General features: G+C 39.9%; 1 protein-coding gene across 7 annotated transcripts in view; it reads left to right on the plus strand.

The window, feature by feature from the left end:
* prdm5 (PR domain containing 5) overlaps positions 1–18147 on the plus strand; it is a 327858-nt gene that overhangs the window by 88877 nt on the left and 220834 nt on the right. For 5 of the 7 annotated variants that reach the window (XM_067990858.1, XM_067990828.1, XM_067990835.1 and 2 more), the window contains exons 9-10: positions 5017–5101; positions 5567–5724. In XM_067990858.1, the coding sequence (XP_067846959.1) occupies positions 5017–5101; positions 5567–5724 (243 nt within the window). Of the gene's footprint in view, positions 1–5016; positions 5102–5566; positions 5725–5997; positions 6028–18147 lie in introns of all 7 variants that reach the window. The other 2 variants (XM_067990832.1, XM_067990838.1) reach the window with 1 other exon arrangement.

An 18147-nucleotide genomic window follows, 5' to 3' on the forward strand; every position in this document is an offset into this window, starting at 1 on the left:
TCCATACAAATGTAATATCTAAAAGCTGTAATCTATTTACACTCAAGTGTAGAACTATATGACCAGTAGAAGTTTAAAACTCAGAAGAAGGCCATTCAATCCAGTCTGTTCCAGATTTTTGCTGGGGTAATCCAAAACTAATCTCCCTGCCCTACTCTTTGCTTATATTCCTGTATCTTTCTCTGCTTCAAATATTTATCCAATTTTCCCTTAAAAGACGCAATGCCTTCTTCTTCAACCACTTCCTGTGGCAAAGTGTTCTATGCTTCAACAACCTTCTGAGCAAACAAAATTTCTCCAAACCCCTCTCCTCTCTCTCACAGCGACAATTTTAAATCGATGACACCTCGCCACTGACTTCCTAACCAGAGGAAACTGTTTTCTCTTGTTCACTCTATCAAAACTCTTCATAATTTTAAAAACCTCTACAGCATTTCCCCTTTGCCTTCTCTGCTCCAGTGGGAATAATCCCAGTATTTCAAGTCCTTCCTCCCAGCTATAGTTTCCCAAACCTGCTATCATCCTTGTGAATCTACACAAGGAACCGTGCTGGGACCAGAGTTCTAGGGAATCGAATAACTAGGGAGATAGATACGGCTTTAAACTAAATAAAGGCGGGGGGGAGGGTCCCGGTGGAGAGAAATCTAGAATGTTAAAGAGATAAGACGAAGAAGCAGTGCAGGAAAGTGATTGGGGTAAGGATAACCAGACTGTGTCAGGAAGGGACAGAGCGTACAAACAAAAGAGTGCACTAACAAATAGGGTCCGGGTAAGAAAAAATGGTAATAAGACAAATAGGGCCATACTACAAAAAAATGTTAAGATGTCTAAAAATGTTAAGAAGACAAATCTAAAGGCACTGTATCTGAATGCACGAAGCATTCGTAATAAGGTAGATGAATTAACAGCATAAATAGATGTAAACGGATACGATATAATTACAATTACAGAGACATGGCTGCAGGGTGACCAAGGCTGGGAACTGAATATCCAAGGGTATTCAATATTTAGGAAGGACAGGCAAAAATGAAAAGGAGGTGGGATGGCGTTGTTAGTAAAGGAGGAAATCAGAGCAATAGTGAGAAAGGATATTGGCTCAGAAAATCAAGGTGTAGAATCAGTCTGGTGGAATTAAGAAGCACCCAGGGGCAGAAAACACTGGTGGAAATTGTCTATAGGCCTCCAAACAGTAGTGGTAATGTCGGGGATGGGATCAAACAGGAAATTAGAGATGCATGTAACAAGGGTACTATAGTAATCATGGGTGACTTTAATCTACATATAGACTGGCCAAACCAAATTAGCAATAATACTGTGGAGGATGAATTCCTGGAGTGTGTACGAGATGGTTTTTTAGACCAGTACGTTGAGGAGCCAATCAGGGAACAGGCTATCCTAGATTGGGTATTGTGCAACGAGAAGGGATTAATTAATAATCTTGTTGTGCAGGGTCCTTTAGGGAAGAATGAGCATAACATGATAAAATTCTTCATTAAGATGGAAAGTGAAGTAATCCAATCCGAAACTAGGGTCCTAAATCTAAACAAAGGAAACTATGAAGGTATGAGGAGTGAGTTGGCTATGATGGATTGAGAAGCTTCATTAAAAGGCATGATGGTGGATAAGCAATGGCTAACATTTAAGGAACGAATGCATAAATTGCAACAGTTACACATTCCTTTCTGACACAAAAACACAAAAGGAAAAGCGGCCCAACCATGGCTAACAAAAGAAATTAATGATAGTATTAGATCTAAAGAGGAGTCATATAAAGTTGCCAGAAAAAGTAGCAAGCCTGAGGATTGGAAGCAGTTTAGAATTCAGCAAAAAAGGACCAAGAGATTGATTAAGAGGGGAAAAATAGAGTATGAGAGTAAATTTTCAAGGAACATAAAAGTGGAGTGTAAAAGCCTCTACAAGTATGTAAAAAGAAAAAGATTAGTGAAGACAAATGTAGGTCACTTACAGTCAGAAACGGGAGAATTTATCAAGGGGAACCAGGAAATGGCAGAGCAATTAAACAAATACTTTGGTTCTGTCTTCATGGAAGAGGACACAAATAACTTCCCAGAAATGCGAGGGAACCAAGGGTCTAGTGAGAAGGAGGAATTAATGGAAATTAGTATTAGTAAAAAAATAGTGCTGAGAAATAAATGGGACTGAAAGCCAATAAACCCCCAGGGCCTGATAATCTGCATCCCAGAGAACGAAAAGTGGTAGCCATGGAAATAGTGGATGCATTAGTTGTCATCTTCCAAAATTCTATAGATTATGGAACAGTTCCTGCAGATTGGAGGGTGGCAAATGTAACCCCATTATTTAAAAAAGGAGGGAGAGAGAAAACAGGGAACTACAGACCGGTTAGCCTAACATCAGTAGTGGGGAAAATGCTAGAAAATATCAACGGGATTAGACAGAGTCAACATGGATTTATGAAAGGGAAATCATGTTTGACAAACCTACGGGAGTTTTTAGAGGATGTAACTAGTAAAATGGATAAGGGAGAACCAGTGGATGTGGTTTATTTGGATTTTCAGAAGACCTTTGACGTAGTCCGACAAAAGAGGTTGATGTGCAAAATTAAAGCACATGGAATTGGCGGTAATATTCTGGCATGGATTCAAAATTGGTTAACAGACAGGAAACAGAGAGTCGGAATAAAAGGGTCTTTTTCGGGGTGGCAGGCAGTGACTAGTGGGGTAACGCGGGGATCAGTGCTTGTGTCCCAGCTATTCACAATATATATCAATGATTTGGATGAGGGAACCAAATGTAATATTTCCATGTTTGCTGACGACACAAAACTAGGTGGGATTGTGATTTGTGAGGAGGATGCAAAGAGGCTTCAAGGCGATTTAGACAAGTTGAGTGTATGAGCAAATACATGGCAGATGCAGTAAAATGTGGATAAATGTGAAGTTATCCTCTTCGGAAGGAAAAACAGAAAGGCAGAGTATTATATAAATGGTGATAGTTTCGGAAATGTTGATGTGCAAAGGGACCTGGGTGTCCTTGTACACCAGTCACTGAAAGCAAACATGCTGGTGCAGCAAGCAGTGAGGAAGGCAAATGGTATGTTGACCTTCATTGCAAGAGGATTTGAGTATAGGAGCAAGGATGTCTAACTGCAGTTATACAGGGCCTTGGCGAGACCACACCTGGAATATTGTGTGCAGTTTTGGTCTCCTTACCTAAGAAAGGATATATTTGCCATAGAGAGAGTGCAGCGAAGGTTCACCAGACTGATTCCTGGGATGGCAGGACTGTTGAATGAGGAGAGATTGGGTCGACTAGGCCTGTATTCACTCGAGTTTAGAAGAATGAGAGGGGATCTCATTGAAACATATAAAATTCTGACAGGGCTAGACAGACTGGATGCAGGATGGATGTTTCCTGTCCAGAACGAGGGTTCACAGTCTCAGGATACGGGGTAGGACATTTGGGACTGAGATGAGGAGAAATTTCTTCACTCAGAGGTTGGTGAACCTGTGGAATTCTCTACCACAGAAGGCTGTGGAGGCCAGTCACTGAATATATTTAAGAAGGAGCTAGATAGATTTTTAGACACAGAAGGCATCAAGGGGTATGGGAAGAGAGCGGGAATATGGTATTAAGATAGGGGATCAGCCACGATTATATTGAATGGCTGAGCAGGCTTGAAGGGCCGAATGGCCTACTCCTGCTCCTATTTTCTATGTTTCTATACTACTCTATTGCTTTAATATTGTTTCTATAACGTGGCTCCAAAAACTGTGCTCTAAATGCGGCCTGTCCAATGTATTGTACAAATTTATCATGACTTTGAAAACAAAAAAAAAGACTTGCATTTATATTGTGCCTTTCACGGCGTCCCAAAGCGCTTTACACTTTTGAAGTGTCGTCACTGTTGTAATGTAGGAGACTTGGACTTGGTGCACCGTAAGCTCCCACAAACAGCAATGAGTTTTAGTGATGTTGATTGAGGGATAAATATTGGCCAGGTCACTTGGGGGAGCTCCCCTGCTCTTCTTCGAAATAGTGCCGTTGGATCTTTTAAGTCCACCTGAGAGGGCGGATTGGGCCTCGGTTTAACATATCACCCGAAGGATGATACCTCTGATAGTGCACTGGGAGTGTCAGCCTAGCTTTTGTGCTCAAGTCTGTGGAGTAGGACTTGAACCAATGATCTTCTGACTCAAGAGGCAAGATTGCTGCCATTGAGCCACAGCTGACACCCTGTTGTTACTATTGTTTTATATGCCCCATTTATAAATCCCAAAAATACTATTGTGTACATAACAACAGTCAGTTCAGTTCAGAGTAATTCATTGTAGGCAATACAGTTTTCGATGTTTCAAAGAGATTCATAGAAATTGCATAAATATAAGTCTGTTTTTTAATTCCCGGAGTATTTTTTTCTTCAGTATTATTGTGACAAACATGCAGAACAGTACAGATTTATGGATAGAAAGATATGAAAGGAGCTTTCATGCCAGGATTAATAAACAATTCTAGCTTTATAAGGGAGTCAGTATCATAAAGTCATTCCAACAAAATCCAGGACATGATGATGAGTTACAGAATAAAGTAATAAATGAGTTACAGAATAAAGTAATAAATATCACAAGAAGTTCTGGTTAAAAGACAAATCTGAACTTTAAGGTCAGCAAATCTATTGCAATCAGTTTATCTTCAATATTTGTAACCTAATTTTCTCAATATTAATATTCTTGAATTATAGTTCTCATTAAAAAAAAAAGAAAAATATATAACTGATGTCCCTCCTCCCACGTGGTGTTCTAATCTTGTACTTTTCTTTTCTAAATGTCAGGTTTTATTTTCATAACCATACTCTCATGTCTCTTAAGAGATTATTAGGAAGGCAATTACAGTGCAATTGTAAATGTTAACTTGGCTTGAGGCAGAGAAGTCATTAAACTCTCTCAAAGCAACCTCAGAAGATTTGTGTCTTTGATCTGATATCTTCGTTGAATTCTCCTTGCATGTAATAATCACTGTTTATCTTCAAATTGCAAGATTCACGAGGTCTTCAATTGCCAGGAGTGCGACAAAAAATTCATATCAGCAAACCAGTTGAAGCGCCATATGATTACCCATTCAGGTAATTCCAAGCTGGAGTTTCTTGCTGAAACATAAAAGCAGATAGCATGAAGTTTCACTTTCTGGGGCCTGCCTTGTGACCCGCTTTCCTGGTAATTAAGTAACACAAAATAAAATTTGTCATAGCTGCTTAACTGTCTTTAATCTGAAAAAGAGCTGATTTATGTTCATGGTGTGTAGCTACTTTTCTTTGAAGTCATTCTCTTTTGACTAAAGCTAATTAAACAGAGTTTGGTATTTAGAAGAGATGGTTTAGGATGTGCAAATTGCAGAAGATATACCCGAGCTTGTCCTACAAAAAGCAATTTGATGCACATAATTCAAAAGGCATGCAGCTGTCTGTCTAATTGGTTTAATCTTAATTGTGTTGACTTAATTGCAAGATTCCCTCAGTGGATAAAGTCTTCCTTTCATCTTTCCTTCTTTACAAACTGACAGTTTAATATTTGCTGCTTGTTTTCCACAGAGAAACGCCCTTACACCTGTGAGGTCTGCAGTAAATCTTTTAAACGTCTAGATCAAGTGACTGCGCATAAAATTATCCACAGCGAGGACAAACCTTACAAATGCAAACTTTGTGGAAAAGGATTTGCTCACAGAAATGTGTACAAGAACCACAAAAAGGTAAATATGAATTCAGTGTATATACATATGTATGTGTGTGTATATGTATATATGTATTTGTAGATGTGTATATGTGTGTATATATGTGTATATATATATATGTGTATATGTATATATAAATAAAATATACACACAAATTTGTGATTAACCCTGCAGCTGACTGCCAAAAAAATAACCTTGTAATGCCCTACTACCAATCATGATTGATAAACTTGCACTTGCTTACGTCACAATGTTTGTAATCTGCACTCACTGACATCACCCTTTCCACAGCACAAGGACCTGGGGAAGCTCTGCATATCGGTAAGTCATTAGTAATTTCCCAGTTGAACAACTTTTTAAAAATTGTACTTTTTATATGCAGATAGGGGAAGTTAACAATGTTAATACAATCTTAGGTGGTGGATGACATGTCAAATCCATTCAATTGTTTCTGTGGATTTAAGATGCTGTCCAAACTCCTCAGTTGTATTACTTCCTTGTAATCTCCTTCCACCAGTTTTAATTCTGTATACGACACATTCAGGTGTCCTTACCACTACTAAAATGTTAAATGTGTAGCGTTCGTCAAGCTGTATGTGGTCCAATTGAAACACAGGTAACAATGGAGAAGATTCGGTGTATTGACTGGACATGCAAGTTTGCTTTGAGTCATGAAAATGGTAGCGTTATATAAATAATATAAATATTTTGTTTGCTGTAGGAATACTAAGGAAGAGCTTTGTACCATTAGTACTTAGAGCTTTGAACCAAAAAAATCCTGAAACACTGGGACAATCTCTCCATTTCCTGAGTTGGTTGAGTGGTTAGAATTATTTAGCTGAGGATCTGGTACCATTATTTCTGGTTTGTGCTACTTGTTGGTGACTTTCTCGATATCTTGATGTAGGATTATATCTGCTGTAGTAGATGCACTTAACAAGGCACTTCTCCTTAATGTTGCAAAGCATAACCAATAAATTGTTATGAAGATTAATTTAACAACCTTAAGGGATGTGGTCAAAATAGGTTAAGCATCTTTGTCACAAGAGTTCCTGAGACTCCTTCAATTTTTGGGAGTCCTCTGATTTTAAACATGCCCTTCCTTCCTGCAGTTGCAGTACTTAATTCAAAATTTTCTTTTCTTCTTTCGTGCTACATATAGTGTTCAGCAATGGATGTCTGTTTGTGCTGTAATTATGCCAGATTTGATCTCTATCTAAATGTAGCAAAATCCAGGACCCACTTCAGACCTTATTCTGAAATTTGAAAGAGTTTGAAGTCTTGGACCTGTTGGTTGTGCTCCTGGTTCCTGCACACCCTGTAGTGGTTGTTTTGGACCACTCATACAGCTAGTTTGCCCTCCTGGGCAATATATAACTCTGAGTTCTGCATGTGTTTGGTTGGTGCTCAGGGGACTGTTTCTGAAAAACAGGGTGACTTGGCTCTGAGATGCTTAGGGGCACTGCTGGCTAGGGTTGCTACCTTTTGCTCAGATGGTGGGAACATAAGAAATAGGAGCAGGAGTAGGCCACTTGAGCCTGTTCCGCCATTCAATCAGATCATGGTTGATCTTCGACATCAATTCCACTTTCCCGCCCGATCCCAATATCCCTTGATTTCCCCTAGAATCCAAAACTCTATCCATCTCAGCCTTGAATATATTCAGTGACTCAGCATCCACAGCCCTCTGGGGTAGAGAATTCCAAAGATTCACAACCCTCTGCGTGAAGAAATTCTTCCTCATCTCAGTCTTGATGGCTGACCCCATATCCTGTGATTATGCCCCCTAGTTCTAGACTCTCTAGCCAGAGGAAACAATCTCTCAGAATCTACCCAGTCAAGTCCTCTCAGAATCTTATTTGTTTCAATGAAATCACCTCTCATTCTTCTAAACTCCAGAGAGTATAGGCCCATTCTACTCAACCTCTCTTCATAGGACAACCCTGTCATCCCAGGAATTAATCTAGTGAAACTTTGTTGCACCACCTCCAAGGCAAAAATATCCTTCCTTAGATAAGGAGACCAAAACTGTACACAGCACTCCAGGTGAGGTCTCACCAATGGCCTGTACAACTGTAGTAAGACTTCCTTTCTCTTGTACTTCAAACCCCTTGCAATAAAGGCCAACATGCCATTTGCCTTTCTAATTGCTTGCTGTACCTGCATACTAACTTTTTGTGTTTCTTGTACAAGGACACCCAAGTCTCTCTGAACACCAACATGTAATAGTTTCTCAGCATTTAAAAAATATTCTGTTTGTCTATTCTTCCTATCAAAGTGAATAACCTCACAATTCCCCACATTGTACTCCATCTGCCACCTTTTTGCCCACTCACGTAACTTGTCTATATCCCTTTGCAGACTCTTTGTGTCCTCCTCACAGCTTACTTTCCCACCTAGCTTTGTGTCGTCAGCAAACTTGGATACATTACACTCAGTCCCTTCATCCAAGTCATTAATATAGATTGTAAATAGCTGAGGCCCAAGCACTGATCCTTGTGGCACCCCACTAGTTACAATCTGCCAACCTGAGAATGACCCGTTTATCCCTACTCTCTGTTTTCTATAACCAATCCTTTATCCATGCTAACACATTATCCCCAACCCCATGAGTCCGTACCTTGTGTAACAACCTTTTATGTAGCACCTTATCGAATGCCTTTTGAAAATCCAAATATTACATCCACTGGTTCTCCTTTAACTACCCTGCTAGTTACATCCTCAAAAAACTCTTAATAAATTTGTCAAACACGATTTCCCTTTCATAAATCCATGTTGACTCTGTCTAATCATATTATGATTTTCTAAGTGCCCTGTTACCACTTCCTTAATAATGGATTCCAGCATTTTCTTGACGACCGATGTCAGGCTAACTGGCCTGTAGTTCCCTGTTTTCTCCCTCCCTCCCTTCATTTGCTACCTTCCAATCCACTGGGGCTGTAAAAGAATCTAGAGAATTTTGGAAGATCATAACCAATGCATTCACTATCTCTGCAGCCACCTCTTTTAGAACCCTCGGATGTAGGCCATCAAGTCCAGGGGTTTTGTTGGCTTTTAGTCCCATCAGTTTGTCCAGTACTTTTTCTCTAGTGATATTAATTGTTTTAAGTTCCTCACTCTCATTTACCCCTTGGTTCCCCATTATTTTTGGTATGCTTTTTACTGTGAAGACAGATACAAAATATTTGTTTAACACATCTGCCATTTCCTGATTCCCCATTATAATTTCTCCAGTCTCAGCCTCTAAGGGACCAACATTTACTTTTGCTACTCTCGTCCTTTTTACATACTTGTAGAAGCTCTTACAATCCGTTTTTATATTTCTTGCTAGTTTACCACGGGTTGATCTCTTTTCCCGTGGAGTTTTTATTTCTCAATGGAATGTATATTTGTTGAGAATATTGAAATGTTTCTTTAAATGTTTGTCATTGCTTTTCAACTGTCAATCCCTTTAATTTAATTTCCCAATCTACCTTTGACAACTCTCCCCTCATACCTATGTAATTGGCTTTATTTAAGTTCAAGACTCTAGTTTCTGATTTAAGTACGTTACTTTCAAACTCAATGTGAAATTCTATCATATTATGATCACTCTTCCCCAGAGGATCCTTTACTGTGAGATTACTAATTAACCGTATCTCATTACACAGTACAAAATCTAAAATAGCCTGTTCCCTGGTTGGTCCCATGACGTATTGCTCTAGGAAACCATCTCGAATACATTCCATGAACTTGTGTTCCAAACTTCATTTGCCAATTTGATTTGCCCAGTCTATATGCAGATTAAAGTCCCCCACGATTATTGCATTACCTTTGTTACAAGCTCCTGTTATTTCATGATTAATACTCTGTCCAACGGTATAGCTACTATTAGGGCCCCAACAAACTACTCCCACCAGTGTTTTCAGCCCCTTGTTATTTCTTATTTCCGCCCATACTGATTCTACTTCCTGATCCTCCGAGCCAAGATCCTTTCTCACTTCTGTCCTTATGTCATCCTTTATTATTAGGGCTACACCCCCTCCTTTTCCATTCTGCCTGCCTTTTCTAAATGTCATGTACCTTGGAATATTTAGTTCCCAACTGTGGTCATTTTGCAACCAAGTCTCAGTAATGGCAATTAGGTCAAACCCATTCATCTCTATTTGTGCAATTAATTCATCTGTCTTGTTACGAATGCTCTGTGCATTCAGATAAAGAGCCTTTAATTTTGACTTTTTACCATTTTTTCCTGCTTTGACCTTACTTGTTGATGCACTATTATTGGTAAACTCTCTGTCCCTTCCTGCCACAGTCTGCTTGGGAGTTGGGAGAGAGGATGGGGCTTTTGACAAAGACATAGACATGGAGTTAATTCATGTTTATTGTATCCACTTTTTATCAATATCTTTTTTTTTACATAGCTTTCTCTATCTTTATTGATTAGTCGGCTCTGAAAATATTTTTTTAAGGGGTGACTGGTCTCAAAAATCGAGATAATATAATTCGTTCTGGGCTTCACAACATAAAGTTGGGCAGCAACAGTGGATATCTCTACAGCTTGCCCCAATACTCAGGCCTGTTCAGAGGAGTTAAAGTCAGGCCCAATATGAAAGCTTTTGCCATTTTTTTTTTACTTTTCCATTTGTCTGCTAAGCTTCTTGCTTCCAGTTTATAACATTAGTTTGAAAACTAATTATTTTTTTCTTTAAATGGTTTGCCCTATTTTCCAGTACCCATCTTCCTCCTCCTGGGCTGGCCCTTACACTTTTCTGCAATCACAGTTGATGTAGTTAGATTGGATGATGTAAGCATGATTCAAGTGCAGCAATTCTTGCCCACCTTTACAATGTTCAGCCTTATAGTGAAACCTAGATTATTGTAGATGTTAAGGTAAAAATTAATATCTGGTCTGAAGTAAAATAATTATACTTGATCTTCTGCAAACCCAGGCTGTTTTAAATTTTTGTTTACAGAGGATTTAAAAAAAATTCTCACTTTAATCATTTTTAAAAATGCATATTCATAACTAATGTCTACTTGCTGATTTTGCTTGCAAATTAATCAATACTGAAACTGCTATTTTGGGCATAATAAGGGTTAAAGAAGAAAAAAGAACTTGCATTTATATAATGTTTTTCATGTCGGCAGGATGACCAAAGCTCTTCACAGCCAATACATTGCTTTTGAAGTGTAGTCATTTGTTTTGTAAGCAAACATGACATCCAATTTGTGTGTAGCGAGGTCCCACAAACAGCAGTGAGATAAATGATCAGTTAATCTGTTTATGCCAATCCACTTCAACACGTGATAATTTCACAAGAGGCAAATTTGGGTTTCCATAAAGGAACCAGAATTGTTACCACCCACGTTGGATTCTGAACCTGGACTTGATGTTTGTCACCATTATGATCAGCATATCACCAATAAATGTAGGAAGAAGGTTAGTTAACCACTAGCTATTTGGCCAATGTGCCTAGAATATTCAAAATGGGATTAATAATTTTCCTTTTTCTAACTATTAGTGAGTTTTAGAAATTTAGAATTCAGTGGGATAGTTTGGGAAATGGGATGTAGTATAATGAAGTAATTAATAGAAACATAGAAAATAGGAGCAAGAGTAGGCCATTCGGCCCTTCGAGCCTGCTCCACCATTCCATATGATCATGGCAGATCCTCTATCACAATACCATATTCGCACTCTCTCTCCTTACCCCTTGATGCCTTTTGTGTCCAGAAATCTATCTAGCTCCTTCTTAAATATATTCAGTGACTGGCCTCCACAGCCTTCTGTGGTAGAGAATTCCACAGGTTCACCAACCTCTGAGTGAAGATATTTCTCCTCATCTCAGTCCCAAATGTCCTACCCCGTATCCTGAGACTGTGAACCCTCGTTCTGGATCCCCCCCAGGCAGGGGAAACATCCTCCCTGCATCCAGTCTGTCTAGCCATGTCAGAATTTTATATGTTTCAATGAGATCCCCTCTCATTCTTCTGAACTCGAGTGAATACAGGCCGAGTCGACCCAAACTTTCCTCATACGACAGTCCTGCCATCCCAGGAATCAGTCTGGTGGACCTTCGCTGCACTCCCTCTATGGCAAGTATATCCTTTCTTAGGTAAGGAGACCAAAACTTCACACAATACTCCAGGTATGGTCTCACCAAGGCCCTGTATAACTGCAGTGAGACATCCTTGCTCCTGTACTCAAATCCTCTTGCAATGAAGGCCAGCATACCTTTTGCCTTCCTAACTGCTTGCTGCACCTGCATATTTGTTTTCAGTGACTGGTGTACAAGGACACCCGGGTCCCTTTGTACATCAACATTCCCCAATCTATCACCATTTAAATAATACTCTGCCTTTCTGTTTTTCCTTCCGAAGTGGATAACTTCACATTTATCCACATTATACTGCATCTGCCATGTATTTGCCCACTCACTCAACTTGTCTAAATTGCCTTGAAGCCTCTTTGCATCCTCCTCACAACTCACGATCCCACCTAGTTTTGTGTCGTCAGCAAACTTGGAAATAATACATTTGGTTCCCTCATCCAAATCATTGATATATATTGTGAATAGCTGGGGCCCAAGCACTGATCCCTGCGGTACCCCACTAGTCACTGCCTGCCACCCCGAAAAAGACCCTTTTATTCCGACTCTCTGTTTCCTGTCTGTTAACCAATTTTCAATCCATACCAGTATATTACCGCCAATTCCATGTGCTTTAATTTTGCACACTAACCTCTTATGTGGGACTTCATCAAAGGCCTTCTGAAAATCCAAATAAACTACATTAACTGGTTCTCCCTTATCTATTCCACCAGGTACATCCTCTAAAAACTCCTGTAGGTTTGTCAAACATGATTTCCCTTTCATAAATCCATGTTGGCTTTGTCTAATCCCGTTGATATTTTCTAAGTGTCCTGTTATCACATCCTTTATAATAGACTCTAACATTTTCCCTACTATTGATGTTTGGCTAATCTGTAGTTCCCTGTTTTCTCTCTCCCTCCTTTTTTAAATAGTGGAGTTACATTTGCCACCCTCCAATCTGCAGGAACTGTTCCATAATCTATAGAATTTTGGAAGATGACAACCAATGCACCCACTATTTCCATGGCTACCTCTTTTAGTACTCTGGGATGCAGATTATCAGGTCCTGGGGATTTATCGGCTTTCAGTCCCATTAATTTCTCCAGCACTATTTTTTTACTGATGCTGATTTCCTTTAATTCCTCCTTCTCACTAGACCCTTGGTTCCCTCGCATTTCTGGGAAGTTATTTGTGTCCTCTTCCATGAAGACAAAAGCAAAGTATTTGTTTAATTGCTCTGCCATTTCCTGGTTCGCCTTGATAAATTCTCCCGTTTCTGACTGTAAGTGACCTACATTTGTCTTCACTAATCTTTTTCTTTTTACATACTTGTAGAAGCTTTTACAGTCCACTTTTATGTTCCTTGCAAGTTTACTCTCATATTCTATTTTTCCCCTCTTAATCAATCTCTTGGTCCTTTTTTGCTGAATTCTAAACTGCTTCCAATCCTCAGGCTTGCTACTTTTTCTGGCAACTTTATATGTCTCCTCTTTAGATCTAATACTATCATTAATTTCTTTTGTTAGCCATGGTTGAGCCACTATTCCTTTTGTGTTTTTGTGCTAGAAAGGAATGCACAACTGTTGCAGTTCATGCATTCGTTCCTTAAATGTTAGCCATTGCTTATCCACCGTCCTGCCTTTTAATGAAGCTTCTCAATCTATCATAGCCAACTCACTCCTCATACCTTCGTAGTTTCCTTTGTTTAGATTTAGGACCCTAGTTTCGGATTGGATTACTTCACTTTCCATCTTAATGAAGAATTCTATTGTTATGGTCATTCTTCCCTAAAGGACCCCACATAACAAGATTATTAATTAACCCCTTTCTCATTGCACAATACCCAATCTAGGATAGCCTGTTCCCTGATTGGTTCCTCAATGTACTGGTCTAAAAAACCATCTAGTACACACTCCAGGAATTCATCCTCCACAGTATTATTGCTAATTTGGTTTGGCCAGTCTATATGCAGATTAAATTCACCCATGATTAATATAGTACCCTTACATGCATCTCTAATTTCCTGTTTGATGCCATCCCCTACTTTACCACTACTGTTTGGAGGCCTATAGACAGCTCCCACCAGTGTTTTCTGCCCCTTGGTGCTTCTTAACTCCACCCAGACTGATTCTACATCTTGATTTTCTGAGCCAATATCCTTTCTCACTATTGCTCTGATTTCCTCCTTTACTAACAACGCCACCCCACCTCCTTTTCGTTTTTGCCTGTCCTTCCTAAATATTGAATACCCTTGGATATTCAGCTCCCAGCCTTGGTCACCCTGCAGCCATGTCTCTGTAATTGCTATTATATCATATCCGTTTACATCTGTTTGCGCTGTTAATTCGTCTACCTTATTACGAATGTTTCATGCATTCAGATACAGTGCCTTTAGATTTGTCTTCTTAACATTTTTAGACATCTTAACATTTTTTTGTACTATGGCCCTATTTGTCTTATTACCATTTTTTCTTACCCGGACCCTATTTGTTAGTGCACTCTTTTGTTTGTACGCTCTGTCCCTTCCTGACACAGTCTGGTTATCCTTACCCCAATCACTTTCCTGCACTGCTTCTTCGTCTTTTCTCTTTAGCATTCTAGATTTCTCTCCACACCCCCCCCCCCCCTATTTAGTTTAAAGTATCTATCTATCTCCCTACTTATTCAATTTGCTAGAACTCTAGTCCCAGCATGGTTCAGGTGTAGTCTGTCCCAATGGAACAGCTCTCTCTTTCCCCTGTACTGGTGCCAATGCCCCACGAATTGAAACCCACTTCTTCCACATCAATCTTTGAGCCACACATTCATCTCCCTGATCCTATTGACCTTATGCCAATTTGCTCCTGGCTCAGGTAATAATCCAGAGATTATTACCTTTGTGGTTCTGCTTTTTAATTTACTCCCTAGCTGCTCAAACTCTCTCAACAGAACCTTTTTCTTAGTCCTACCTATGTTGTTGGTACCCATGTGGACCACAACTGGATCCTCCCCCTTCCACTACAAGTTCTTCTCCAGCCCGGAGGAGATGTCCTTAACCCTGGCACCAGGTCGGCAACATCGCCTTCGGGACTCATGCTCCTGGCTGCAGAGAACAGTGTATATCCCCCTAACTATACTGTCGCCTACTACAACCACCTACCTTTTTAGTACCCCCACATGAACGGCTTCCTGTACCACGGTGCCGTGGTCAGTTTGCTCATTCTCTCATTCTCTCCGTAGTCCCCGCACTTGTCCACAAGGGTTGCAAGAACCTCAAATCTATTGGACAAGTGCCGGGACTTGGGCTCCTGCAATACTACCTCCTGGATTCCCGTACCTGCCTCATTCGCAGTCACACCCTCCTGTCCCTGACCACGTGTCAATTCTAAAGTATATAATCTCGGGTGTGGCTGCCTCCTGGAGCAAAAGGTCCAGGTGGCTTTCTCCTTCCCTGATGTCTCGCAATGTCCGCAGCTCGGACTCCAGCTTCTCAACTCGGAGCCGAAGTTCCTCGAGTCGCTGACACATACCGCAGATGTAGTCGCCCTGGACAAAAATGTCCACAAGCTCCCACATATTGCAGCAGCAACACTTCTCCTGTCCTCCCATTAATTTATTTATTTAATTAATCAATTTAGTGTGAATCGAATTATTTACCTCATTTAATTAGATTAATCAAATTCAGTTTAGTTTTTAAAATTTAGTTGTATGCTATATGTCAACTTAAAACGTAGCCTACAGTCACTACCAGTCACTTACCTGCCTCCCTCTATGGTCTGTTCATGTTTCTGCAGTCTCAGTGATTTACAATGGTGATTGACACTTAAATTAGCCATACTTGTTGATAGTAAGGATAACCATTGAGTTTAATTTGGACTTTAGCTCTAAGGCTCTTGTATTTAGAGTTTCCATTGCCGTATTAACTCCACGGGATGAGAGTACGATCAGTGGTGTTTTTTCACCTGTGTTTCTTAGTGTGGATGAGATCAGAATATTTAGACTAGCAATGACTACAATGAAGTTATTCTGTCAAACCTCTGGGCATCAGATTCTCCTGTAGCATCAGATCTATAGCTAGACTTTCAGACCCCAGACATAACTTCTAGGTTTAACAGGCAAATATGCTTGTCTTTAACGTAAAGTAAATTAGATTTGAACACTTGTCTATGTTGTTGTGACTGTAGCCAATAATGGCAGCTACCCAATGTGATAAATTTGCAGTGGGACAGAGAAATGACTATCGCATCCAAATTGAGCTAATTTCAGAAACGCTGTAAAGCAGCCAGGACTGGTTCTTCAGATTATGAATTAAGTTCAGTAGTGATGAGATTCACCAGTTGTAGCTAGCTTTCTGGGGAGAATGCCTTGTAGACATGGAAGATTTCTATCCTAAACAAAATGGACACTTTGGGCTCAATTTTAAACCTAAATTGCGGGTGCGTTGCAATTAAAGCCGGCGGGATGATAGTTAAAGAACCAAATGTACCTCATTGAGGTGCTTAAGGCACTTTACTTATGACATATTAGGTAGTTAAAATGATGTCTAACTTACCTGGGCAGCTTTCCCATGGCTTCTGATTCACGCCTGATGAAACCAGGCCTGAAGGGCCGGATCAGGCAAAAAAGAAGCAAAATAAATTAAATAAAAAACCATTGCACAAAGTTAAAACACAAAATCAACCTACCTTTCCACCCTGCTCCGATGTCCGATGTCTCCCTCTCCGATCTTCTCCCTCTCTTTCCCCCCCCCCGATGTCACCCCGATCTTCCCCTCTCACCCCCAGTCTTCCACTCTCCCCCGCCCCCCCGATCTTCCGGTCCAGCGCCGGATGACGTCTCATTCTCTCTTTTGCTCTCCTCCCCGCCCTGTCAATCAGGCTGGCTGCTAAGCGCGAAACCTGGAAAGAACTTTAATCACCATCAGTTACATTGCGATCGCATCAGAAACAGTAAGTTCTCTTAATTCGTGTTTGCCATGTGCACCTTCACCCCCCCTCTGCTGCCAACCCGCCACCATTTCAAAATTGAACTCTTTGTCCTCTATGGCCACACATGTTTCAGTTTCTTTTAACAAGGATTGCACTGTGACTCACTTGACCACTCCCACCCTACCCATCTGAGGAAGAAAACCCAGTGGCAAGCACAAAGAAAATCTGGGAAAAGTTGATGTTGACAGATAAATATGTATAGTGAGTAAAGTAAATTACATATCAAGGCTGCACAATTTCAGTACTAATCTTAATTTCATTCTAAATTATTTCTCAAAACAAATTTCTTTCAAAATAATCCATGTTCAATTGCTGAAATCAGTCATTCATTGTTTTCAGAGTTGATTTCCCTTTAGCGTAGTCAGTCAACCAGTGAGTAAGCTTACAAGTTCTAGTCAGGCAACCAACTGTTGTAGTCAGACTTTATATTTGACTGACAATTTCAACCAGCTTTATGTTAATATTATAGGGATTCCAAGGCTAGTTTTCCCAAGTTTGGGTTATCCAAAATATCCTTAATAATTCAATAATGGGAATTGTGGGATTGCACAGCTTTAAAGCTGCAATTCTTACACAAAAATTTGTTCGGAAAGTTGATACCCTTCAAAATTAGTAGCTCTTGCAAAATGATGATTTAAGTCCACTTTGGTTTTGAAATGTTGATAAACTTAATATGAAGCCATTGCTTCTTATTGCTCTACTACTTTAGCCTGAATACAGCCTGTGATATCATTCCACAACCTTTATGTGATCAGCCAACTTGTGTGGAAAAAAAGTACAGGAACTGGAATACCACATCACTGTAGATTTTGGATTCTGGATTTTTCTGCTGATCTCTATTATTGGACATAGAGGCAGATTTTTAAAAACATTTATATTCTACAAGATTATTTGTTTTTTTTCCAAGTGATTTTTTTGCCTTCATGTTTTTTTTGTAATCAGGGTTGTGACATTGTGGGGACCTTGCAGTAAAGGAAAAAAATTATTTGGAAAAAAATGATTAACACTATCATTTGTTGTTGTTTATTATTGGGTCATGTTTTTTTAATAGCAGTTTCAATCTAATGTATAGACTATAGTCCCAAAAAAACACAGCCATTACAACAGATTCCTGCTGTAAATCCGGTTGGTGTCCATTGGAATAGCTGTAAACTTGGTCAGGACCTGGATACACCAGGTCCTTGCCTTGCGCCAATGTTTCTGGGATTGCTTTGGAGAGATGGAGCTTTGCCTGCCCCAACAAGGCTATTGATGTAAAGGGGTGGAGTCTCCCTAAATTGGGTGTTCCTGCTTTTTTTCCCTTAGTTAGGATCCGGCATATAATTAATGCAGGTACATTTGATCTCACCAGCAGTAACTGCCTGACCCTAGCGGAAGTGTGGCCTTCCTCAGGGGTCAGG

This window comes from Heptranchias perlo, chromosome 1 (genome assembly GCF_035084215.1).
Source record: "Heptranchias perlo isolate sHepPer1 chromosome 1, sHepPer1.hap1, whole genome shotgun sequence".
NCBI lineage: Eukaryota > Metazoa > Chordata > Chondrichthyes > Hexanchiformes > Hexanchidae > Heptranchias > Heptranchias perlo.